This window comes from Martes martes, assembly GCF_963455335.1.
Source record: "Martes martes genome assembly, chromosome: 10".
NCBI lineage: Eukaryota > Metazoa > Chordata > Mammalia > Carnivora > Mustelidae > Martes > Martes martes.
Genome location: NC_137898.1, coordinates 61,299,764 through 61,319,922, shown reverse-complemented (window position 1 = coordinate 61,319,922; position 20,159 = coordinate 61,299,764). Strand labels below are relative to the sequence as shown.

Below are 20,159 nucleotides of genomic sequence, written 5' to 3'. Positions count from 1 at the left end.
CCATGTTTCTTTTATATATGATATATGTAACAACTGCTCATGAAATATTTTCAGATAGCATTGACAGTTTAGCTTTCCAATAAGCAATAATAGCAAATCGAGAGGCACCGATACTCACTTGTGTTACAAAAGAATAAAAAGGAGATGTAACAATCTGTGGAAATGTCCACAGATTTCCTCACCTTTATATATCTTCTCCGTATTACACAAGTGAAGCGTGAAGTAGGTATCAAGGAGCTGATGGCCATTTCTATTAACAATGTTCCGGGCAGCAATGTTCCGAAGGTGTCTGAGACGTCGCTAAAAATAACAACAAAAAAGAGGGACACATTCAGCTTTTCCTCCTGTAAGATCTTCTGAAAGTTACAATCTGAAAATGAAACCTAGGAAGCTGCCCCAGTTATTGATCTGTTGAGCCAGTAACCTTAACCCAGTCTCTTATTTATGCCTCAGCATCCCCTCTGTCAAATAGGAATTATACCTGCCCAATCTCATTTACAAGGTTGTTGTGAGCATGAAATGACAACAGATACAAAGTATTGTCAAAGAGCATAAATGTTATTTACATAAGTACTATATAACTGTACAATAGCATTAGTATTTCCTGGAATACAAACTAAGTAGTAATTTGCTTTCTTCCCTTCAGAAGAATACTAGTAGACATGCAAATCCATCTCATACCTACAGACAAGCAGTTTTTACATACATACACCCCCTGTTGCTAGTGCATTCTAGAAGCCACATCATATGTACAACCAGGAAAAGATGCCAAGCCAAAACATAAGTCACTGGGCACTCCAGCCAGCCAGTCAGTAACCCAACTGTAGTGAGCTTAAATTAAATTTTCACCAAACCAGCAGCCAAACAATCTCTCTCTTTCCTGATCTGTTTCTCCTTCCCAACAATTTCTCCAACTAAGATGCACAAATCATTTGGTGTCCCAATTGTTGAAAAGGCAAACACTAAATAAGCAACGGTAGAAATCAACAAAAATACAAGGTAACAAATAGACAAACAAAAGCATATCAAAAAGAGAAGATGTTGGTAATGCTCAAGTCTGGGCACATCAGATTCATTCCCAAAGGCTAGTTCCCTGTGTCAGATAATTATTTCCATACTAAAAAATAGAAATCGAGTGCTCAGTTTTAAAATATGCTTAAAGGGGCACCTGGGTGGCTCAGTGGGTTGAGCCTCTGCCTTCGGCCCGGGTCATGATCCCAGGGTCCTGGGATCGAGCCCCGCATCGGGCTCTCTGCTCGGCGGGAAGCCTGCTTTCCCCTCTCTCTCTCTCTGCCTGCCTCTCTGCCTACTTGTGATCTCTGTCTGTCAAATAAATAAATAAAATCTAAAAAAAAAAAAAAAAAAATTTAAAATATGCTTAAAGCTCTCCCTTCAAGCTGAAAGACAGCCCAACCTATTGAGTAAGTCCTACATATGCAGTCAGCTGGAAAACTACAGTTCTGTCTTTCCATGCACATAGCAACCTAATCCTTTCTCCCAATCTAGAGATTAAGATTCTTTGAGAGGTTATTGTCCAATACATTTGTTTAATACTCTAAGTATGAAAAGGCCCAAATATATTTACAAAAAGTTCCTGTGGCTGGGGCGCTTGGGTGGCTTAGTGGGTTAAGCGCCTGCCTTCAGCTCCAGTCATGATCTCAGGGTCCTAGGATGGAGCCCTGCATGCGCTCTCCATGGGCCCTCCACTGAGCAGGAAGCCCATTTCTCTCTCTCCCTTTCCCTCTACCCCTCCCCCTGCTCATGCTTGCTCATTCTCTCTCTCTCAAATAAATAAATAAAATCTTCAAAAAATAAAAAGTTCTTAGGGCTTATTCTAAAAAACTCATTTTTACACAATCTGCCAATGGTTTCCATTTCATACCTTGGATTACAGCCACTAACTCTTCCTCCTATATATTTTTCATTAGCCCTCTCAATCAAGATTTTAAATTAACAAGAAGATTAACCACATCTATTTTGCTGTAAGATTACAATCCTGGTCTTCTGTTCACAGACCTGAAAATATTACTCAAAGCCTCTAGAATAAAGTACAAACTTGCCCTATTGCTTTCAAAGCCCTGTACAATCTGACCTCTCCACATCCTATGCTTACTTCTCACTAGATCTTCTACATATCCAACCCCCAGTCACATACAAATGATTAAGGTTCCATGAAAAAGATCATGCATGTTCCTAGCCCCAGGCTTTTGCTAATGCTAGCCCCTCAATCTAGAATACCATTCTTTCTATTTTTTTAACATTTTATTTATTTATTTTGAGAGAGAGAATGAGATTGAGAGAGCATAAGCAGAGGGGAGGGGCAGAGGGAGATGAAGAAGCAGATGCCCCACTGAGCAGGGTACCCTATGCGGCACTCGATCCCAGGACCCTGGGATCATGCCATGAGTCAAAGGCAGCCGCTTAACCGACTGAGCCACCCAGGCACTCTAGGATACCATCCTCTTAAAGGACATCCTATTTCTACTTCAAAGTTTAGGAGAAAAGACTTCTTCCTTTGTCTCTGAGATTAGTTGCTCCTTTATTTGAACAAATAAGAACTTTGCTTCTATCTCTCCAATAGCACTTACCTCATTTAAACTAGTCTTACTAGTTGATTAGTTATCGTCCCTATTAATGGAGGAAATGACTTGATAACCGAGACTATTACCATCACTACACTGTCAGCACTTCTTAAATGCTTACCATGTGCCATGCTCTGTACTAAACACTTCAAACATAAGATGTTATTGAATCTGCATAACAACCCCATGACATAAGGTTTTACTCATTATCATTATGCATCTCTTTATCCCAACATTCCTATGTAACCAAATAGAAAATAATAAATAAAAAATGGGCAATACATCTCAAAAGAAGGAAGGAAAGAAAGAAGAAGGAAAGCAAGGGGTTACACCTATATATGGATGTGTATCATACACTTCTATCTCCTGTACACACGCGCGCACGTGCGCGCACACACACACACGTACAACTGATGCAGGCTGGTCTTTACACTGCCCTATTGCCACAGAGGGCAGAGTGAGCAATGATCTATCCTTCAACACAAGAGAATAATTTTATGACAAATATAATAATAATGGAACAGACTGCCTTACGAAGCAATGTGCAAGGCTTGACCAGAGATGTAATCTACACAGATGCATAGATATTACTAAAGAGATCTTTCCACTATCTAGGAAGTAAGCACAACCAGCTCGAAGACACCTTCAGACTCCAAGCTCTACAATTCTACAATCAGCAGTGGAGTCTACAAACATTTACCTGGGGGGGTTACCAATATGTCACTATCAATCGCTTCCATGCTCCTTCCACTAACGTGAGTAAAACAAAACTGACCACATCAGGGCATTTTATACGAAGACTTATAGAAAACAAACAAACAACAACAAAAAAAAAACACAAACAAAAAACAAAAACCTCCTCCACAAATTAACCAACTACACTTAAAGCACAGACTTTGGGTTGTACAACTTTTTGCCTTTTCCCCCTATTTTATTTATTTCAAAAGCATTATGGTAAGTATTCTCATTACACCATGATTAAATAAAATACAAGATGCTCCCAGCAGCTAGAAGGGACAAAGGAAATCAACTCTTTATAGGTTAATTATTGATGTAATCTTGGTGAAAGGCAGTAAAGGTACACATGAAGCCTCTTGTGCTTTTTGTCTTGGCTTCCTCTTTAATAATATTCATTCCAATTTTATCATAAAGCTGCTTTTTATTTTTAAAAATGCTAAACTGTAATAAAATGGAGTTTAATTAATAATAATGTGTCAATGTTACTTTTTAGTTTTGGCACATGAAAAATGGTAATGTAAGATATGATGACATTAGGGGAAACTGAATGAAGGAAATTCTCTGAACATTTTTAAAACTTTTCTGTAAATTTAAAATTATTCCAAATAAAGTTCTTTTTTTTTTAGTTTTTGTCTCTTTCAGAGTTAGGAGTTGTGTAAGCAGGACAAAAAGAGTGCCAATAAAACATTTCACAAGCCCGATTTTATTAATAAAACTCTTCTTCATTCCCACCATTCATTTCCTTCCTTTCAATTTTTTTTTAAGATTTTATTTATTTATTTGACAGAGAGATAGAGAGTACAAGTAGGCAGAGCAGCAGGCAGAGGGAGCGGGAAAAGCAGACTCCCCACTGAGCAGGGAGGCTGATTCGGGGCTCGATCCCGGGACCCTGGGATCATGACCCGAGCCGAAGGCAGCTGCTTAACCAACTGAGCCACCCAGGTGCCCCAAGAAATAGTGTAGCAAAGTTTGGTTTTGGCGGGGGGTTGTTTTTTGTTGTTTTGTTTTTTTCATTTCCTTCCTTTAGATTCCCACTTCTTCTCTTCCTCTCCTTCCCGTAACATTTAATGCAATTAAAAAGAAACAATGGAAGGTTAAGTCAGAAACTCATAAAAAATGATTGCCTATAGGGGTGAGAACAAGCTAGAGGGAATACAGATAAAAATAAGACTTTCCTGCTACTTGCTTATACAGTTTCGACTTCTGTACCATATAAATGTCTTACATACTCAAAAAGTAAAGTTAAATAAGTAAGAAAAAGTTTAAACCAACTAAACCTAGTCCAAAATATAAAAGCAATACCAAAAATTATCACCAGTTTTAGGAAACATTAACTACCTTCACCGACATTATTATCCTATGATCCAAGAATTACTGAAGAAACCAGAGTGACCTAAAGGATCCTCTCTTGTTTTCAGGTCCCCCAGAAGATCTATACTTGAAGAACAGTATGTAATTTTACCTAACATGGGAAAAGGGTTAGTTCCAGATATTTGTCTATCTTCCCCAACAAGAATATAAATTCGATGAGTAAGAGATTTTATTTTATTTATTTTTAAAGATTTTATTTATTTATTTGTCAGAGAAAGAGAGCACACATGCACAAGCAGGGGAAGCAGCAGGCAGAGGGAGAAGCAGGCTGCCCGCTGAGCAAGGAGCCTGATACCATGACCTAAGCCAAAGGCAGACACTTAACCAACTAAGCCACCCAGGCACCCCAGAGATTTTTTTTAAATTTATACTTGTATTTCCAGCATCTAGCTGAGTACCTAGCAAATGGCAGGCACACAATAAATGTTTATTGACTGAATTAATAAATCTCCTGTGAATTAACCCAGTCAAGAATGTTGTGGTATGGGACACCCAGTGGCTCAGTCAGTTAAACATCTATCTTCAGCTGCCACTCCGCCTGTTTGTGTGCTCTCCTTCTCTGACAAATAAAATCTTTTTTTTTTTTTTCTGACAAATAAAATCTTAAAAAAAAAAGACTTACCTCTTCAAATGACCCACCAAAAGACAGCTGAAATCAAATCTGTCTTATGATCTAAATTGGCTCACGTACCTCAGGAAAGTATGAATACTCTGAGTAATTAAAATTTCCACAAACTTTGGAATTATTCTTTAAGATAACATCCTATGCAGTTTTCTTAACTAGCAATCTCCTTAAACTTTCTCAAATGTTCTATGCCTTTATGGTTATGAAATACTCTTTGTGCGTCGTTCTTCAGCAATAGGTTTAGGAAGCAAAGTTGTACTCTTGTAACATCCACCCCCAAAACTAAAGCTTAACAGATTTTAACTTTTAAATTGGAATTAACATGGCTTAAAATCTTTGAAACACTATCTCTAAAATATCCTATGTAGGAAATAAAAACATTCACTAACATATAAAATCAAAATTTCCTATTTAGCTTCGATTTGGAAGATTGATAGATATAATGAGAGCACAACTCTACTACCTGAAATGTTGGTAGTGAGCAAAAGACCTGTATGACCCTAAATTCCTAATATTTTTACAAATCTTTCAAATATAAATTCTAAAACAAGATTTAAGTGGTATGCGTTCGAGATCTGAAGCATTTGCTTTAGTAAAAAAAAATAATAATTACTCATTAGTAATGACTGAAACTCATGCCTCTAAAAAACTTGTTAATACTACTACTGTTGTTAGCCAACTGCTTCAAACCTTAACAGTAGTCTAGAGGTGCCTGGGTGGCTCAGTTGGTTAAGAGTCTGCTTTCGGCTCAGGTCATGATCTCCGGGTCCGGTGACTGAGCCCCACATTGGGCTCCCTGCTCAGTGGGGAGTCTGCTTCTACCTCTCCCTTGGCCTGTCTTCCCCACTTGTGCTCTCTCTCTCTCTCTCTGAAATAAATAAAATCTTAAAAAAAAAAAAAAAAGTAGTCTAAAGTTTTGGGTTTGGTTTTTTTTTTTTTTTGTATTTTGTGTTTATTTTGTCCTGCCCAGCACCTATTTGACTAAAACAAAACAAACAGAAAAACTCCCTTGTAGAATCACCCTCCTCTACTATCAATCTCTATGCTTCCTGTAGAATTAACTCTACCTCCAACCCCAAGGATGTTCCTGGCATGACTGAGGTCAGGTCAATCAGCACATTCCACCCCCCGACCTTAACATATGACTTAATTAGGATGACTGAAAGACTCAGAAATTATATTAAATTATTAAGATTTTTTTTTCCCCCACACTGGCCCTGAATCTGGAAGGATACAGAGCTGGAGATGTTGGCAGCTATCCTTCATCAGAGTGAAACCAAAGAATGAAACCAACAAGGAAGAAAGCAGAGCAAAAAGATATGAGATTCAGACCCTGCCAAGAATTTTAGTGTCTCTGGATCAAACTACACCTAAAATAAGAATTGCAATGACAACCACCAGCCAAGTTCCCATAAAACTGTCAAAGATTACAACTAGGGAGATTAATATTGTGACTATTTATTTAGGATTTATCCCGTAACAGGTTAGTAGATGAAGAGTAACATTTAGTGGCAGGATACAAAGAAATGTTTCATTTTGCTCAACATCCCCATGTTTTAGAAAATGAACATTTCTGGTTGGTCAATTCATTTTTGTTAATATAATTTTGAATCTCAATATGGGTGACAGCACAGCTTTAAAAATAGTCAAATCACACCCCAGAACAAAAAGAAATCCAAAACAATTTTCAGTAGTGAAATATGTCATTGGGGTTCTATATTCCTCCTGAGTTTTACCATTCCCTTGCAGGTATCTAAAATGTTCTGACTTCCAAGGTATAATAGCGACCAAAGAGAACTAATGTGTCTTTGATCTTGTTCCTCGTCACTGCTGTAGAGAGTGATTCAGGGAGGCTAACAGCTAACAGGAGGAGAATATGGCTCCCATTCACCCTTCCTTCCCTATCCGTAACCCTTGCTTCAAAAACACAAATACTGTGTTTCTTAAATATAATCACTCCGCAAATCCCCACCATTGCCAAACTAAATAGCCATCCCACACACACCTTTTATGACTTCTAAGACCATAGAGAGGCATCTTCCAAAACAAATTTTGAGTCTAATTTGCTTAATCTACAAGGGCTATTATAAATCAATAATATAATCAATACTCTATAACCTGATAGAAAAGGAGACAAAGGATATAAAAAGAAATGGAAATGGTCTATAAACCATACGAGAAGAAAAAGAAATGGAAAAGAAAAAGCAACAGAAATGGTCAATAAACATATGAGAAGATGTATAATCACGCTCCTAATTAAAGATATTCACATCAAAACAACCATCCCACCTCATGGAAGACTAGTTTCCAAACAGGTCTGTACCAAACATCACACCCCCCCGTGCTCTCTTACAATGTGACACTGCCACTCCTCCGTAACAAAATGGGGTCTATGTTCCTTCTCCCTTAATGTAGGCAGGACTGTGACAATGGTAGAAATTAGACTACATGACTTCCAAGGCTAAATCATAAAATTATCCAGTTGTCTTAGGATGCTTTCTTAGAGCCCCATCACACGAATGTGAAGACACCACGCAGCTACATGAAAAGGACTTTGTAGTTGCTCTCCACGGCCTCAAGAGAGATCCCAGCTATAGCTAGACATATAAGTGACCATGTCAGCCCCCAGCCTTGAAGCCACCAGAAATGACACCAAATAAAGCAGAAAAAAGTCATTCCTACCACAGCCAAACGAAACTGCACAATCATAAGCAAAATAAATGATGATGTTGTTTTATGCCACTAATTTTTTTTCTTACTCAGCAATAGAAATAATGAAGAATCCTATCTGATTAAATGGTCAAACTATTTAGTTTTTGTCACAGTTGATATAAGTAAGGAAAATAATGCAGGAAGAAATACAAACTGGTTCAATTTGGAGGGACAGCAATTTAGCAATAATTATTAAATTTTAAATTGTATGTAACATTTGACCAAGCAATTCCACAAGTCACGAAAATGTGTGCAAATATGCTTATTCTGACATTGGCTATAAAAGCAAAAATTTAATAACCACTCTTAAATTGTGGTACAGCATACAATCAAAAACTATGTATCCATGTTTTAAGAAGTACTAGTATGGAACACAAGAGAACCTGAAATTTTAAATGTTTACTTAAACAAAGATTACTATATACCCTGAAAGATGTAGATCAAGGGTTGCCAACTCATTCTGTAAAGAGGCAGAAAGTAAATTATTTTAAGCTTTTCAGTGCATATCCATTCTCTTCATATTCTTATTTATTTGTTTACAATCCTTTAACCATAATAACTTTTCTTAGTCTCCTTAGTTACAAATGCCAGAAACTGTTGGCCAGTTTGCTAAGCCCTAATGTAGAAAATCACAGATATTATGAAATAATTATTTTAAATAGCATTTGGTTTAGAAATGTAGTCAAACTTGTTCTGGGCACCTGTCCCCTTTCCGATCTTCAACTCATTTTTTTTTTTCAGGTCAGGCATTTATTTTCTGCCTGGGACTAGCCTAAATGGCATGGAGGAATAAGGCCCAGGTTGTTTCCAGTAAACTCAGATTACCTCTATTTTGATATACAACCTGAGAGAAGATTAGTTTTCCACATTCCCACAGAAGGTAAAAATGTTGAATTACTGAGTTGAGAATTTAAGCATGATAAATTAGATCAGGCTTTTTAAAAAATACAAAAGCTCCGTCTATATTATAGCACTCAATCACCTATTTTTTCTAATCTTTTGATCCCACCTGAAAGACTTGCCGTAAAAAGTTTTTAAAAGAACCCAAAATGCTTTATTTATAACCAGTGCTTGGTGCTATTGGTTATAGGCAAATAGTACCAATAGCCTAATGTTACAGATTTAAACAAACAAATTAAAAAAATCTAATTCTAATCTTTCATAAAATACATTATAGCTTCCATCCCTAACTGACAGCTCTCTGATGCAAATCATACAACCTTGGAACTAAAACCTTTATTTTGACATTCACTCCACTCTCACTCAGTCCCAGAATTTAAGTCAGTCATTTAGTAAACACTACAATTGTAATACAGACTTCCCCACAGGAAAAGGACAAATATATCTCTCTGAACTTTCTACATTTCTTATACACTTGGGCTCTGGGTTTTTGTCTCTCCAACCTATCTACCCCCAATCTTGGTGGAAGGTCCAAACTTGCCCTTCTTCCTCCATGTCTCCTCTGGGTAGTGTTGCTCTAAGAAACAAGTCTTTGCAGTGACAGGTCTAGCATTGTTCTCTACCTGTATCTCTCATCCTCCCTCTCTTATTCCCTTCCTCCTTCTATTTTACCTTGCTGGTATTTCTTCCACACACCATGCTAGGAAATCTAGGGATACAAACATGGCATTCCCTAATTTCAGAGTATGTAACCTCACTAAAGAGCTAGAGTTTGTGCACACAAAAAGGCCAATTTGAGATCAAACAACCCAGCAGGATACTGTCAATGAGCATTTATTAGAAAACTGTTATTCTAGAAATATAAGACCAACGAAGACACAGAATTACAAACAATGACCAGGAAGATAAAAATTGGAAGACAGGAGACAGCTCTCAGTGGCCCAAGTGTTAAGAGTAATATCATGGGGGATGCCTGGATAACTCAGTTGGTTAAGCATCTGCCTTCAGCTCAGGTCGATCCCAGAGTCCTGGGATGAAGTCCCGAACCAGGCTCCTTGCTCGGTAGGGAGCTTGCTTCTGCTTCTCCCTCTGCCTCCTGTTCCCCCTGCTTGTGCCCCCCCCCTTTCTGAAAAATAAAGAAATAATTTTTTTTTAAAGAGTAATATCATGGCCATAATTTGCTTCAAAATAATTGGGGTGAGGGAGAGAGGATGATTAGGTAGGCATCAGTTAAACAAGATATGCCATCACATGGCAGTTATTGAAGTTACATAACAGGTACCTAGGAATTCGTTATATATCTCCTCATATATATGCATTTCAATATACACTGATATACTACAATACACATTGCACTACACATATTTCAAAATTCCATAATAAAAATGTTCTAAAGTAATATTAACAGGAACAGAAAGAAAGGATAAGACCATATAGGAGCCTAAAGCAAAAATGGGCTCAACGGGGAGATTAGATAATGGATATGATTGAGGATTAAATGAAGATTGACAAAAGAAATAAGGGAGTCAAAAGGCCCTTGGGGAAATATGAACTAATCAGTAAAGGTGTTAGGGCAACAGAATTGCCACAAAAATAAAAATAAAAAAGAATGAAAGAAAGAAAGGGAAAGGGGTGTGTGTGTGTGTGTGTGTGTGTGCGCGCGTGTATGTTTAGGAAATATACCCTATACCTTGTATCAAATTCCAAATGGCTTAAAAATATTTAAATGTAAATAATTAATGCATAAAGTACCAAAAGAAACCACGAAGAGTTATTTTATAACCTCAAAGGTCTAAGAATGGTGAAAAACTCAGAAGCCATAAAAAGAAAAAAAAATCTATAAATTTTACTACATAAAACATTTTTAAATTATGCATGGCAAAAACTGTGATATGCAAAGTCAAAGGAAAAACAACCTAACCAAAACTTTTCAACTCACATAACCAATTTCACTAACATATAAAGAGTTCCTAAAAATCAGTAAGAAAAAAATCCAAAAACCCAACAGAAAAAAATGGCAAAGAATATTAACAGATAATTCACAGAAAAGGAAATACAAATAGCACTTAAACATGAAAAGATTCTCAACCTCACTCATAAGGGAAATGTAAATTAAAGCTATACTAAAATTGGCATAGACCAAAAAGTCTGCTAACATATTCAGAGGCAAGTCAGTGACAAAACAAGGACTTAGCTGAAAAGAGTACAAATGGAAAAACCTCAGATGATGGCAATCTGGCAATAATTACCAAAATTACAAATGCACATATTCTCTGACCCAGTAATTCCACTTCTGCATTTGTGAAAAAATTATATATTTTTATAGAGATATACATCATAATATATGTAATACACTATTGTTTGTATTAGCAAAAAACTAGAAATACATTAAATGTCCATCAATAGGGAACTAGCTAAATTACAATATATCCTATAGTGGATACTAAGTGGCCATTAAGAATAAATTATACGGCAGCTGTCTGAGCACTGATATGGAACAATCTGTAAGATATACTATTAATGGAAAAAAAAAAAAAACAAAACACAGAAGTTTGGACACCTGGGTGGCTCAGGTAGTGTCTAAATCGATTTAAGCTGAGGTCCTAATCTCAGGGTTGTGAAAAATGCCCCACATCCGGCTCTACGCTGGGCGTGGAGCCTGCTTAAGATTCTCTTCCCCTCTCCCCCTTCCCCCACTTACTCTGGCTTACTCACTCTCGCTCGCTCTCTCTCTCAAAAAAAAAAAAAAAAAAAAACACAAAAGTTTATGCAGTCAATGTTTATCATGTTAGCATCTGTGTTTCATAGAGAAAAAAAGAATATAATTATGTCATTATTGGAGAAGCATATAATATAATCGATAACGTGGTTGTCCCAGGGAAAGGGAAATGGGTATAAATTCACTCTTATATACCTTTGAATTATAATCCATATCAATATATTGTTTATTTTTTAAAATAAAACCAGGGGCTAGGTAGCTCAGTCAGTTGCGTGCCCAACTCTGGGTTTCAGCTCAGGTCATGATCTCATGGTCATGGGATCAAGCCCCACATCAGATTCCATACTCAGTGGGGAGTCTGCCTGAGATTCTCTCTCTCCTCTCTCTCTGCCCCTCCCTTTGCTTACATTCTCTCTCTCTCTCTCTCTCTCTCAAATAAATAAATCTTAAAACAAAATAAAATAAACTTTACATTTTTTTGTTTGCTTATTTGACAAAGAGAGAGAGCACAACCAGGGGGAGCTGTAGAGGGAGAGGGAGAGAAGCAGGCTCCCCACTGAGCAGGGAGCCCCATGTGGGGCTCGATCCCAGGACCCTGGGATCATGACCTGAGCCAAAGGTAGACGCTTAACTAACTGAGTCACCCAGGTGCCCCTAAAATTTACATTTTTTAAAAAGCAGAGATGGCAACTAACCTCTAAGCACAGGTATCTGTGATAGCCATTACCAGAAGCAGTGTGACATAGTGGTTAAGAATTCAAACTAGAGTCAATAATTCTGAACTCTAGGGTAGTACAACTCACTAGTGGGCAAATCACTTACTTTCTCTGAGCTTGTTTCCCCTCCCATAAAATGGAGGTATTTCCTGTATGCCTACCTCTGTGAGTTATTTTAAGGATCAAATGAAATAATGGATATAAAAGCTCTCTGAAAAAATCATGAGGTACTTTATAAATATAAAGTATTAACAGAAATAGGGATGTTGAAAAAAGGATGTGGTTATCAGTGTAAGGTGATGAATTGGTTTAGGCATTTCTAATTTGAAGAGAAGAGACAGATTTAAAATTCATTTATCTAAACAGAGGTGACATGGTCTCAAATATAACCAATCTCCAAAGGACAAACATTCAATAAATAGAATTACAAAACTGGAAAACATCCTCAAGGTCACCTAAGCCTTTGCTACTCAGGATTACCTGGGAACTTATTGGAGACACAAAATCTCAGGTCCCACTACAGATCTACGCAATCAGAATCTATACTTTAACAGGATCTCCGGGTAATTTTTATGCACATTTTAATTTTAGTAAGTACTACTCTATCTTATTCATTTCTCAGATAATAAAATTGGGGCCATAAGTAAAGGGAACTGGCCATGTTCGCACTGTCAGTAAGTACCAACATCAAGATCTGGACCCAGGCCTAACCTCTTGGATTATGTGTATATGTATGCATGTACCTCATGTATTTGCTTCCCAGATATCTTGTTTCAAAACCCAGGAGACATCTTTGCCTTGCAGATATCCCATGTCCCCACCCCCACTTCCGATCAGCCACCAGCCCATCAGTGCATTCTTTCTTCACAATATCTCTGGCATATGTTCCTTCTTTTCCACATCCTTCATTCATTGCCCTAAAACTATTGCTATGCATACTATGAAAACCCAGCTTCCTCCTCTTATGCATGTATCAAGTTCCTCTCCTGGAAACAAGAACTCTCTTACAAACAGTATGTTCTATTTAATTCAAAAAAAAAAGATGCAAGCCATTAAAAAGCATTGGATATTAGCATAACTGATTCCAGGCAGAATCTATGTTTGAAACCTAGCAAAACTAGCACACTCTAATTTGGTAATCCTAACCCAGAAACTTCCTGTTGTCACTCCCACTATTTCTTTCCCATCACCACCTCCTCTTTGCCCTAGAACTGACCTAGGTTGCCTTCATCTAAGAAGGTTCTTCCACCACAATCAAGCTTTACTTAATAAATCCAAAGGCTCTGAATCTACTTACTATTATCATCTTCTATCCCAATCTGTCCCAATACACTCTCAACATTCATAGATATTCTCATATCTTCATAATTCTCTCCTATACACTGTACTCTAACAAACCAAAGTATTTCAACATTTCTTGAGTATCCACAATGTGCCACGAACTACACACATTAAAAAAGAAGTCTAGGGGTGTCTGGGTGGCTCAGTTGGTTAAGCAGCTGCCCAGGATCCCGGGATCCTGGGATAAAGCCCCACATCAGGTTCCTTCCTCAGCAGGGAGTCTGCTTCTCCCTCTCCCTCTGCCTGCTATTCCACCTGCTTGTGCACGCTCACGCGCGCTCTCTCTCTCTCTGTCAAATAAATAAAAAATTAAAAAGAAAGAAAGAAAGAAAAGTCTAAATACCTTTGAAGGGGTGCCTGGGAGGCTCAGTTAGTTAAGCATCTGCGTTCCACGCAGGTCATGATCCCAGGGTCCTGGGATTGAGTCCAACATCAGGCTCCCTGCTTAGAGGGGAGTCTGTTTCTCCCAGATCCCTACCCCTCCCCACTGCTCCTGCTCTCTCTCTCAAATAAATAAATAAGTAAATTTTAAAAAATAAATAAATAAATACCATTGAATACCTTTCCTACATAAATTCAAGAAAATTAAAAGCTCTGGTCTCTGCCCTATTTGCATTTCTGCACCAAGAAGTTTTGACACACTGGGGCGCCTGGGTGGCTCAGTCAGTTAAGTGTCCAACTCTTGATTTCAGCTCAGGTCATGATCTCAGGGTCCTGAGATCAAGCCCAGAGGTGGCCTCCATGCTCAGTAGGGAATCTGTTCCGATTGTCTCCCTCTACCCCTCCCTCCTCCTCCCTCTCCCTGCCCCCACCTTCCCCCACTCCTCACATACTCTCTCCCTCTCTAAAATAAATAAATAAATCTTTAAAAAAAAAAAAAGGAAGTTTTGACTTTTTAAAGAGCAAATAATATAGGAAGACTTTTACAGATGTTCAGCCACAAAAGCAACAGATGAACAGAGTAAGACACCCACAACATGAAGAATAACTCTTGCGCAACAGCCTGTACGGCATGAGGGTAAATAATTCTAGAGACTCCCATGTACAAACTGGGTTCAATTAAGCCAACCTGAAAAAAACAAACGGAGTGTGCTTCAATTCAAAATCAAATTGTGAGCTACTGGTTCCCATGATCCCAAACACCGTCTTTGTGTTATAGCATGAATTTGGCAGACTTGGGCCTGAGCCCCTTGCTGCCATGTCACTAGGAAATGTATTTAAGCTCTCTAAGCTTCTCATTCCTCATCCATAAACGGAGCTAATGACAGTTTGTATCTCACAGAATTGTAATGAGGAGTAAATGGAGTAACTCCAAAGTCCTCACACACAGCTCTGGCACATGTGACAGTTCAATAATATTACTATTATTATCAATCACCCTAAAGTTTCCTCATTCTTTTGCAGAGCTTCAAAAGCTATCCTCTGAACTGAAGCTATATAGGTTTGTATAGGCACGGACTATTATTACCAATCACCCTAAAGTTTCCTCATTCTTTTGTGGTGCGTTTACCTCTAGAGCTTCAAAAATCTATCCTCTGAACTGGAGCTCTACAGGTTTGTACAAAGATGAAACTGGAAAACTGCATTTTAAGTTCAACAAGCAAGTGAGATAGTAGGAAAAGCTCTGAATTTAGAACCAGAATAGGTGGGTGTGAACTCTAGCTCTTCCATGGTCTTTTCTGGGCCTTGGTTTTCTTCCCTGTTAAACGGGAGACATGGCTCTAACTATTGTAGCTAAAAATACTATAAGAACAGTTTTAAGGAGAATAGCTACTACAAACAAAGCAGCAGGGTAAAAGATAAGGTAAAAGTGGGAAACTTGTTCATGAATTACTGTTAAGGGGTATCTCTATAATGGTATGTGACAAGAAATCATGAATCTTGTCTTGAGGAAAATACGGCAGTAAATGGTAATTACAATTAGACTAAAATGAATACCTACAATTAAGCAGGCAAACATTAAATCACTCTTTATGACCCAGCTCCAGAATCTCCACGTTTGATATATCCTTTCTGACCTTCTTGTCCCATCCATGACCCCAAACGAAGATGATCATTTCTCTACTCTGGACTTCCACTACCTGTGTACAATGCCATCATCCTATAGCACTTGCTGCAATCACACTTTATTGTCAATGCCCCCCACAAAAAGAGGGGTGATCTCTAAATACAGAAACCAAGTTTTATTCCTTTTTACACCTACAGCACTTAGCACAAGCCTGGCACAAAGTAGGTCCTCAATAAGTGTTTGATGGATGAATCAATGAGTCAATCACAGACAATATTAGTGACTTCACTGAGCCATGTGAGATAGTACCCTTAAGTATATGGTAACATTTAAAGCTATGTTTTAAGCAAAGCTCTTAATAACATATTTTATCACAATTCTTTGCCCTTCTGTAGCTTCAATGACGATAAGCTCCTTAAGGACCAAACTATGTCTCTTTATCCCAAGTGGCTAATGGGCAAGCACACAGATATTCAATAAATGTCTGCTGATAGAAGAAGGGAATGGAGAATGCATGAATACCACTGCCTCACCACTCAGACCTCAATCTTCCCTTATTTAGAAATTTTGTCAGCAGTCTTCTCACCACTCTTTCCACTACCGTGCTCTCTTCTTGTGTCAACGATCCTTGAATAAAAAAATTAATGAATTTTTTTTAAAAAGACTATTCTCCCTTTCTTGCTTACAGTACAATGTCAAAGTCAGACTGGTAAATGTGGAGGGAGTGTTAAAAGCTGGGAAATCTTTGTTTTGTCACATCACAGCCAAGACTGGCTCAGGAAAAACCCTCAATGGATGGTAAGTCTGCAGGGTGGGGGGCAGCAGGATATATGCACGTTCTCTAAGTGTCTCCCTACAAACTACTCACTGGTCACACACATGTACACACGCACACATGCACAGACTTCTAAAGCTGAGAAATCAGATAATATCTTGACCATGTGACCAAACTTAACAGCACCAGTGAGGGACAAATGGACACCACATACCCCCAGAAATGATACATTATGAAAGACACATTACCACACATGAAACATTCCCAGTGAGAATGCATAATCTGAATCTGATCATGAGGAAACATCAGATAAACAGAAAATGAGGTAAGTTCTATTTTAAAAAGGGAAGAAGTGATCTGTATTATGACACTGACATTTAAAAAAAAAAAAAGACAAAGAAAAGCTGTGAAAATCTCTTAAAGAAGAGGTAAGACAATTAAATGCACTACCTGATCCTACACTGGATCATGAACTGGAGAAGGAAAATTTCTATAAAGGACATTATGGGACCAACTGACAAAAGTGCAATATAAACCACAGATTGAATAAAAGTATACCAGTGTTAAGTTTACTGAAGCTGATAACTATACTATGTATATCAAAGAGAATATACCTATTTAAGAAATACATATGCAGTATTTAAGGGTAAAAGGTCACAATAACTTCAAATGAGTCACATATACCAAAAAATATTTATCTATACCTACATATACACAGAAAGAGAGAACTTACAAATGATAAAGCACACGGAATAATGTTAACAGTAGACAAATTTGGGTAAAGGGTATAAAGGTGAGTTGTTCCTGTATAAGTTTTATTTTTATAATTTTCCAATAAGCTTGAAATTCTTCCTAAAAACAAGTCCTAGCCAATGCAATAAGATAAGAAAAGGTATGGGGCGCCTGGGTGGCTCAGTGGGTTAAGGCCTCTGCCTTTGGCTCAGGTCATGATCCCAGGGTTCTGGGATCAAGCCCTACGTCGGGCTCTCTGCTCAGCAGGGAGCCTGCTTCCCCCTCTCTCTCTGCCTGCCTCTCTGCCTACTTGTGATCTCTGTCTGTCAAATAAATAAATAAAATCTTAAAAAAAAAAAGACAAGAAAAGAAAAGGTATAAAATGTATACAGAAAAGGTATAAAACTTAAACATGTTTTTGTCACAGATGACATGATCATCTATGTAGAAAATCTGAGAAAATGGACAAAAAACTCCAGGAACTATTAAGCAATAATAGCAAGGCTGCAGGATATAGACTAACATACAAAAGCCACTCACCTTCCTCTCTACCAGCAACGAACAAGTAGAATTTTAATTTAAAAACATGACACCATTTATATTAGTAACCTCAAAAAATGAAATAGTAGGCTTGAATCTAACAAAATATGTACAAGATCTATATAAAACTACAAAACTCTGATAAAAGATATCAAGAAAGAACTAAGTTAAGTGGAGCAACACTGCATATTCATGGATAACAGGACTCAATATTGTCAAGATGTCAATTCTTCCCAACTTGATCTACAGATTGATGCAATCCCAATCAAAATCCCTGCAAGTTACTTTGTGGTTATCAAACAAACTGATTCTAAAGTTTATATGGAGAGGCAAAAGACCCAGGATAGTGAACATAATACTGAAGGAGAGCAAAGTTAGAGGACTGATAAGACTTACTATAAAGCTATGGTAATCAAGACGGTGCGGTACTGGCAAAAGAATAAACAAAAAAATCAATCGAACAGAACAGAAAGCCCAGAAATAGACCCACATAAGTATTTTCAACTGATCTTCAACACAGGAGCAAAGGCAATACCATAGAGCAAAGAGAGCCTTTTCAACAAACAGTGCTGGAAGAACTGGACATCCATATGTAAACAATGACTCTAGACACAAACCCTAACATCCTTCACAGAAATTAATTCAAAATGGGATTACAGACCTAAATGTAGAATGCAGAACTATAAAACTCACTGAAAATAACACAGGAGAAATCTAGGTGACCTTGGGTATGGCAATTACTTTTTAGATGTAACACCAAACACACTCTCCAGGAAAAGAATAATTGACAAACTGGACTTTGTTAAAATTAAACACTTCTGCTCTGCAAAGGACAATGTCAAAAGAATGAGAAAACAAGCAACAGACTGGGGAAAAATATTTGCAGAAGGAACATCTGACAAATGATTATTACCCAAAATACACAAAGAATTCTTAAAACTCAACAATAAGAAAAAACAACCCAAATGAAAAATGGGCCAAAGACCTTAGCAGACACCTCACCGAACAAGATATACAGATGGCAAACAAGCTCATGAAATAACGCTTCACATCATTTTTCATCAGGAAAATCCAAACTAAAACAAGATGACTCTACACAGACCTATTACAATGGCCAAACTCCAAAATGCTGACAGCACCAATGCTGGCGAGGATGTGTAGCAACAGGAACTCTTAATTCATTCATTGTTAGTGGGAATGCAAAATGGGATAGCCACCTTGGAAGTCAGTTTGGCAGTTTCTTATAAAACTAAGCATATTCTTATCATACGGTCCAGCAATCATGGTCCTTGGTATATACTCAACAGAGTTGTATGATTCTAACTGTATGACACTCTGGAAAAGGTTAAACAATGGAGACAGTAAGAAAAATCAGTGGTTGCCAGAGCTTAAGAGGGAGTGAGGGATGAACAGGTGTAGCACAGGAGATTTTTAGGGCAGTGAAACAACTCTGTATGATACTATATTGATGAATACATGTCATTATACACTTACCTATAACCGTACAGACGTATAACACCAAGAGAAAACCCTAATGTAAACTATGGACTTTGGACGACAATGATGTGTCTGTCAATGTAGGCTCCCTGACTATAATAAACGTACCACAGAGTGGGGGATATTAATAATGGGGGAGACTATGCATGTGTGGGGGCAGGGGTTTTTGGGAAATCTTCATACATTCTGCTCAACTTCACTGTGAAATCTAAAAATGCTCTAAAAAAAAAAAAAAAATGAAGTCAAAAAAAAATAAAAGACTGTCCTTCCTTCTACCTCCAGAATAATATCCAAATCCTAAACCATGGCATATATGGCCCTTTATAATCTAATCCCAAACTATACCTCTCCAACTCATTTGTTTCCACCATCCTCCAAGCTACTTAAACTCCAGCCTCAGTTAATTATCTGCCATTCCTGTTGATACCTTACTTTTTTACTCAGGCTGGTCACTCTGCTAGAATGCTTTTCCTCCCCTTTCCCACCTCAGCATTTGTTCAAACCACCTCCTGTATTACACTAAAATGGTTTGCTGATACAGTTGCCTTAACCATTGGACTATGTGTCCCTCCAGGGCAAGGACAGCACCTTATTGATCCTGTATCCTCAGTGCCTAACAAATTAGTAATAACAACATGGGGCCAACAACTAGCATTTCTGGAGCACTTTCCCTGTACCAACCACTTTTTAAAGCAAATTTATGACTCACTAAATCCTTTCAACAACCCCACAGGGTAGGTGCTATTATGCCCATTTGATTTGAGCATTCCTGAGGCATAAGGAGATCAAGTAACTTCCAGACTGCTCAGCTAGGAAAACGAAAAGACCAGGATTTCACCCAGTCAGTCTGGCTCTAGAATCCATATTCTTCACCAGGGTGATAATACATAGCAGAAAGTCAAA

General features: G+C 37.8%; 1 protein-coding gene across 1 annotated transcript in view; it reads right to left on the bottom strand.

The window, feature by feature from the left end:
• Nucleotides 1-20,159, bottom strand: part of UVRAG (UV radiation resistance associated) — a 301,274-nt gene that overhangs the window by 268,700 nt on the left and 12,415 nt on the right. Inside the window, exon 2 of the mRNA XM_080817446.1 lies at nucleotides 183-300. Within this exon, the coding sequence (XP_080673572.1) occupies nucleotides 183-300 (118 nt within the window). The remainder of the gene's footprint in view (nucleotides 1-182; nucleotides 301-20,159) is intronic.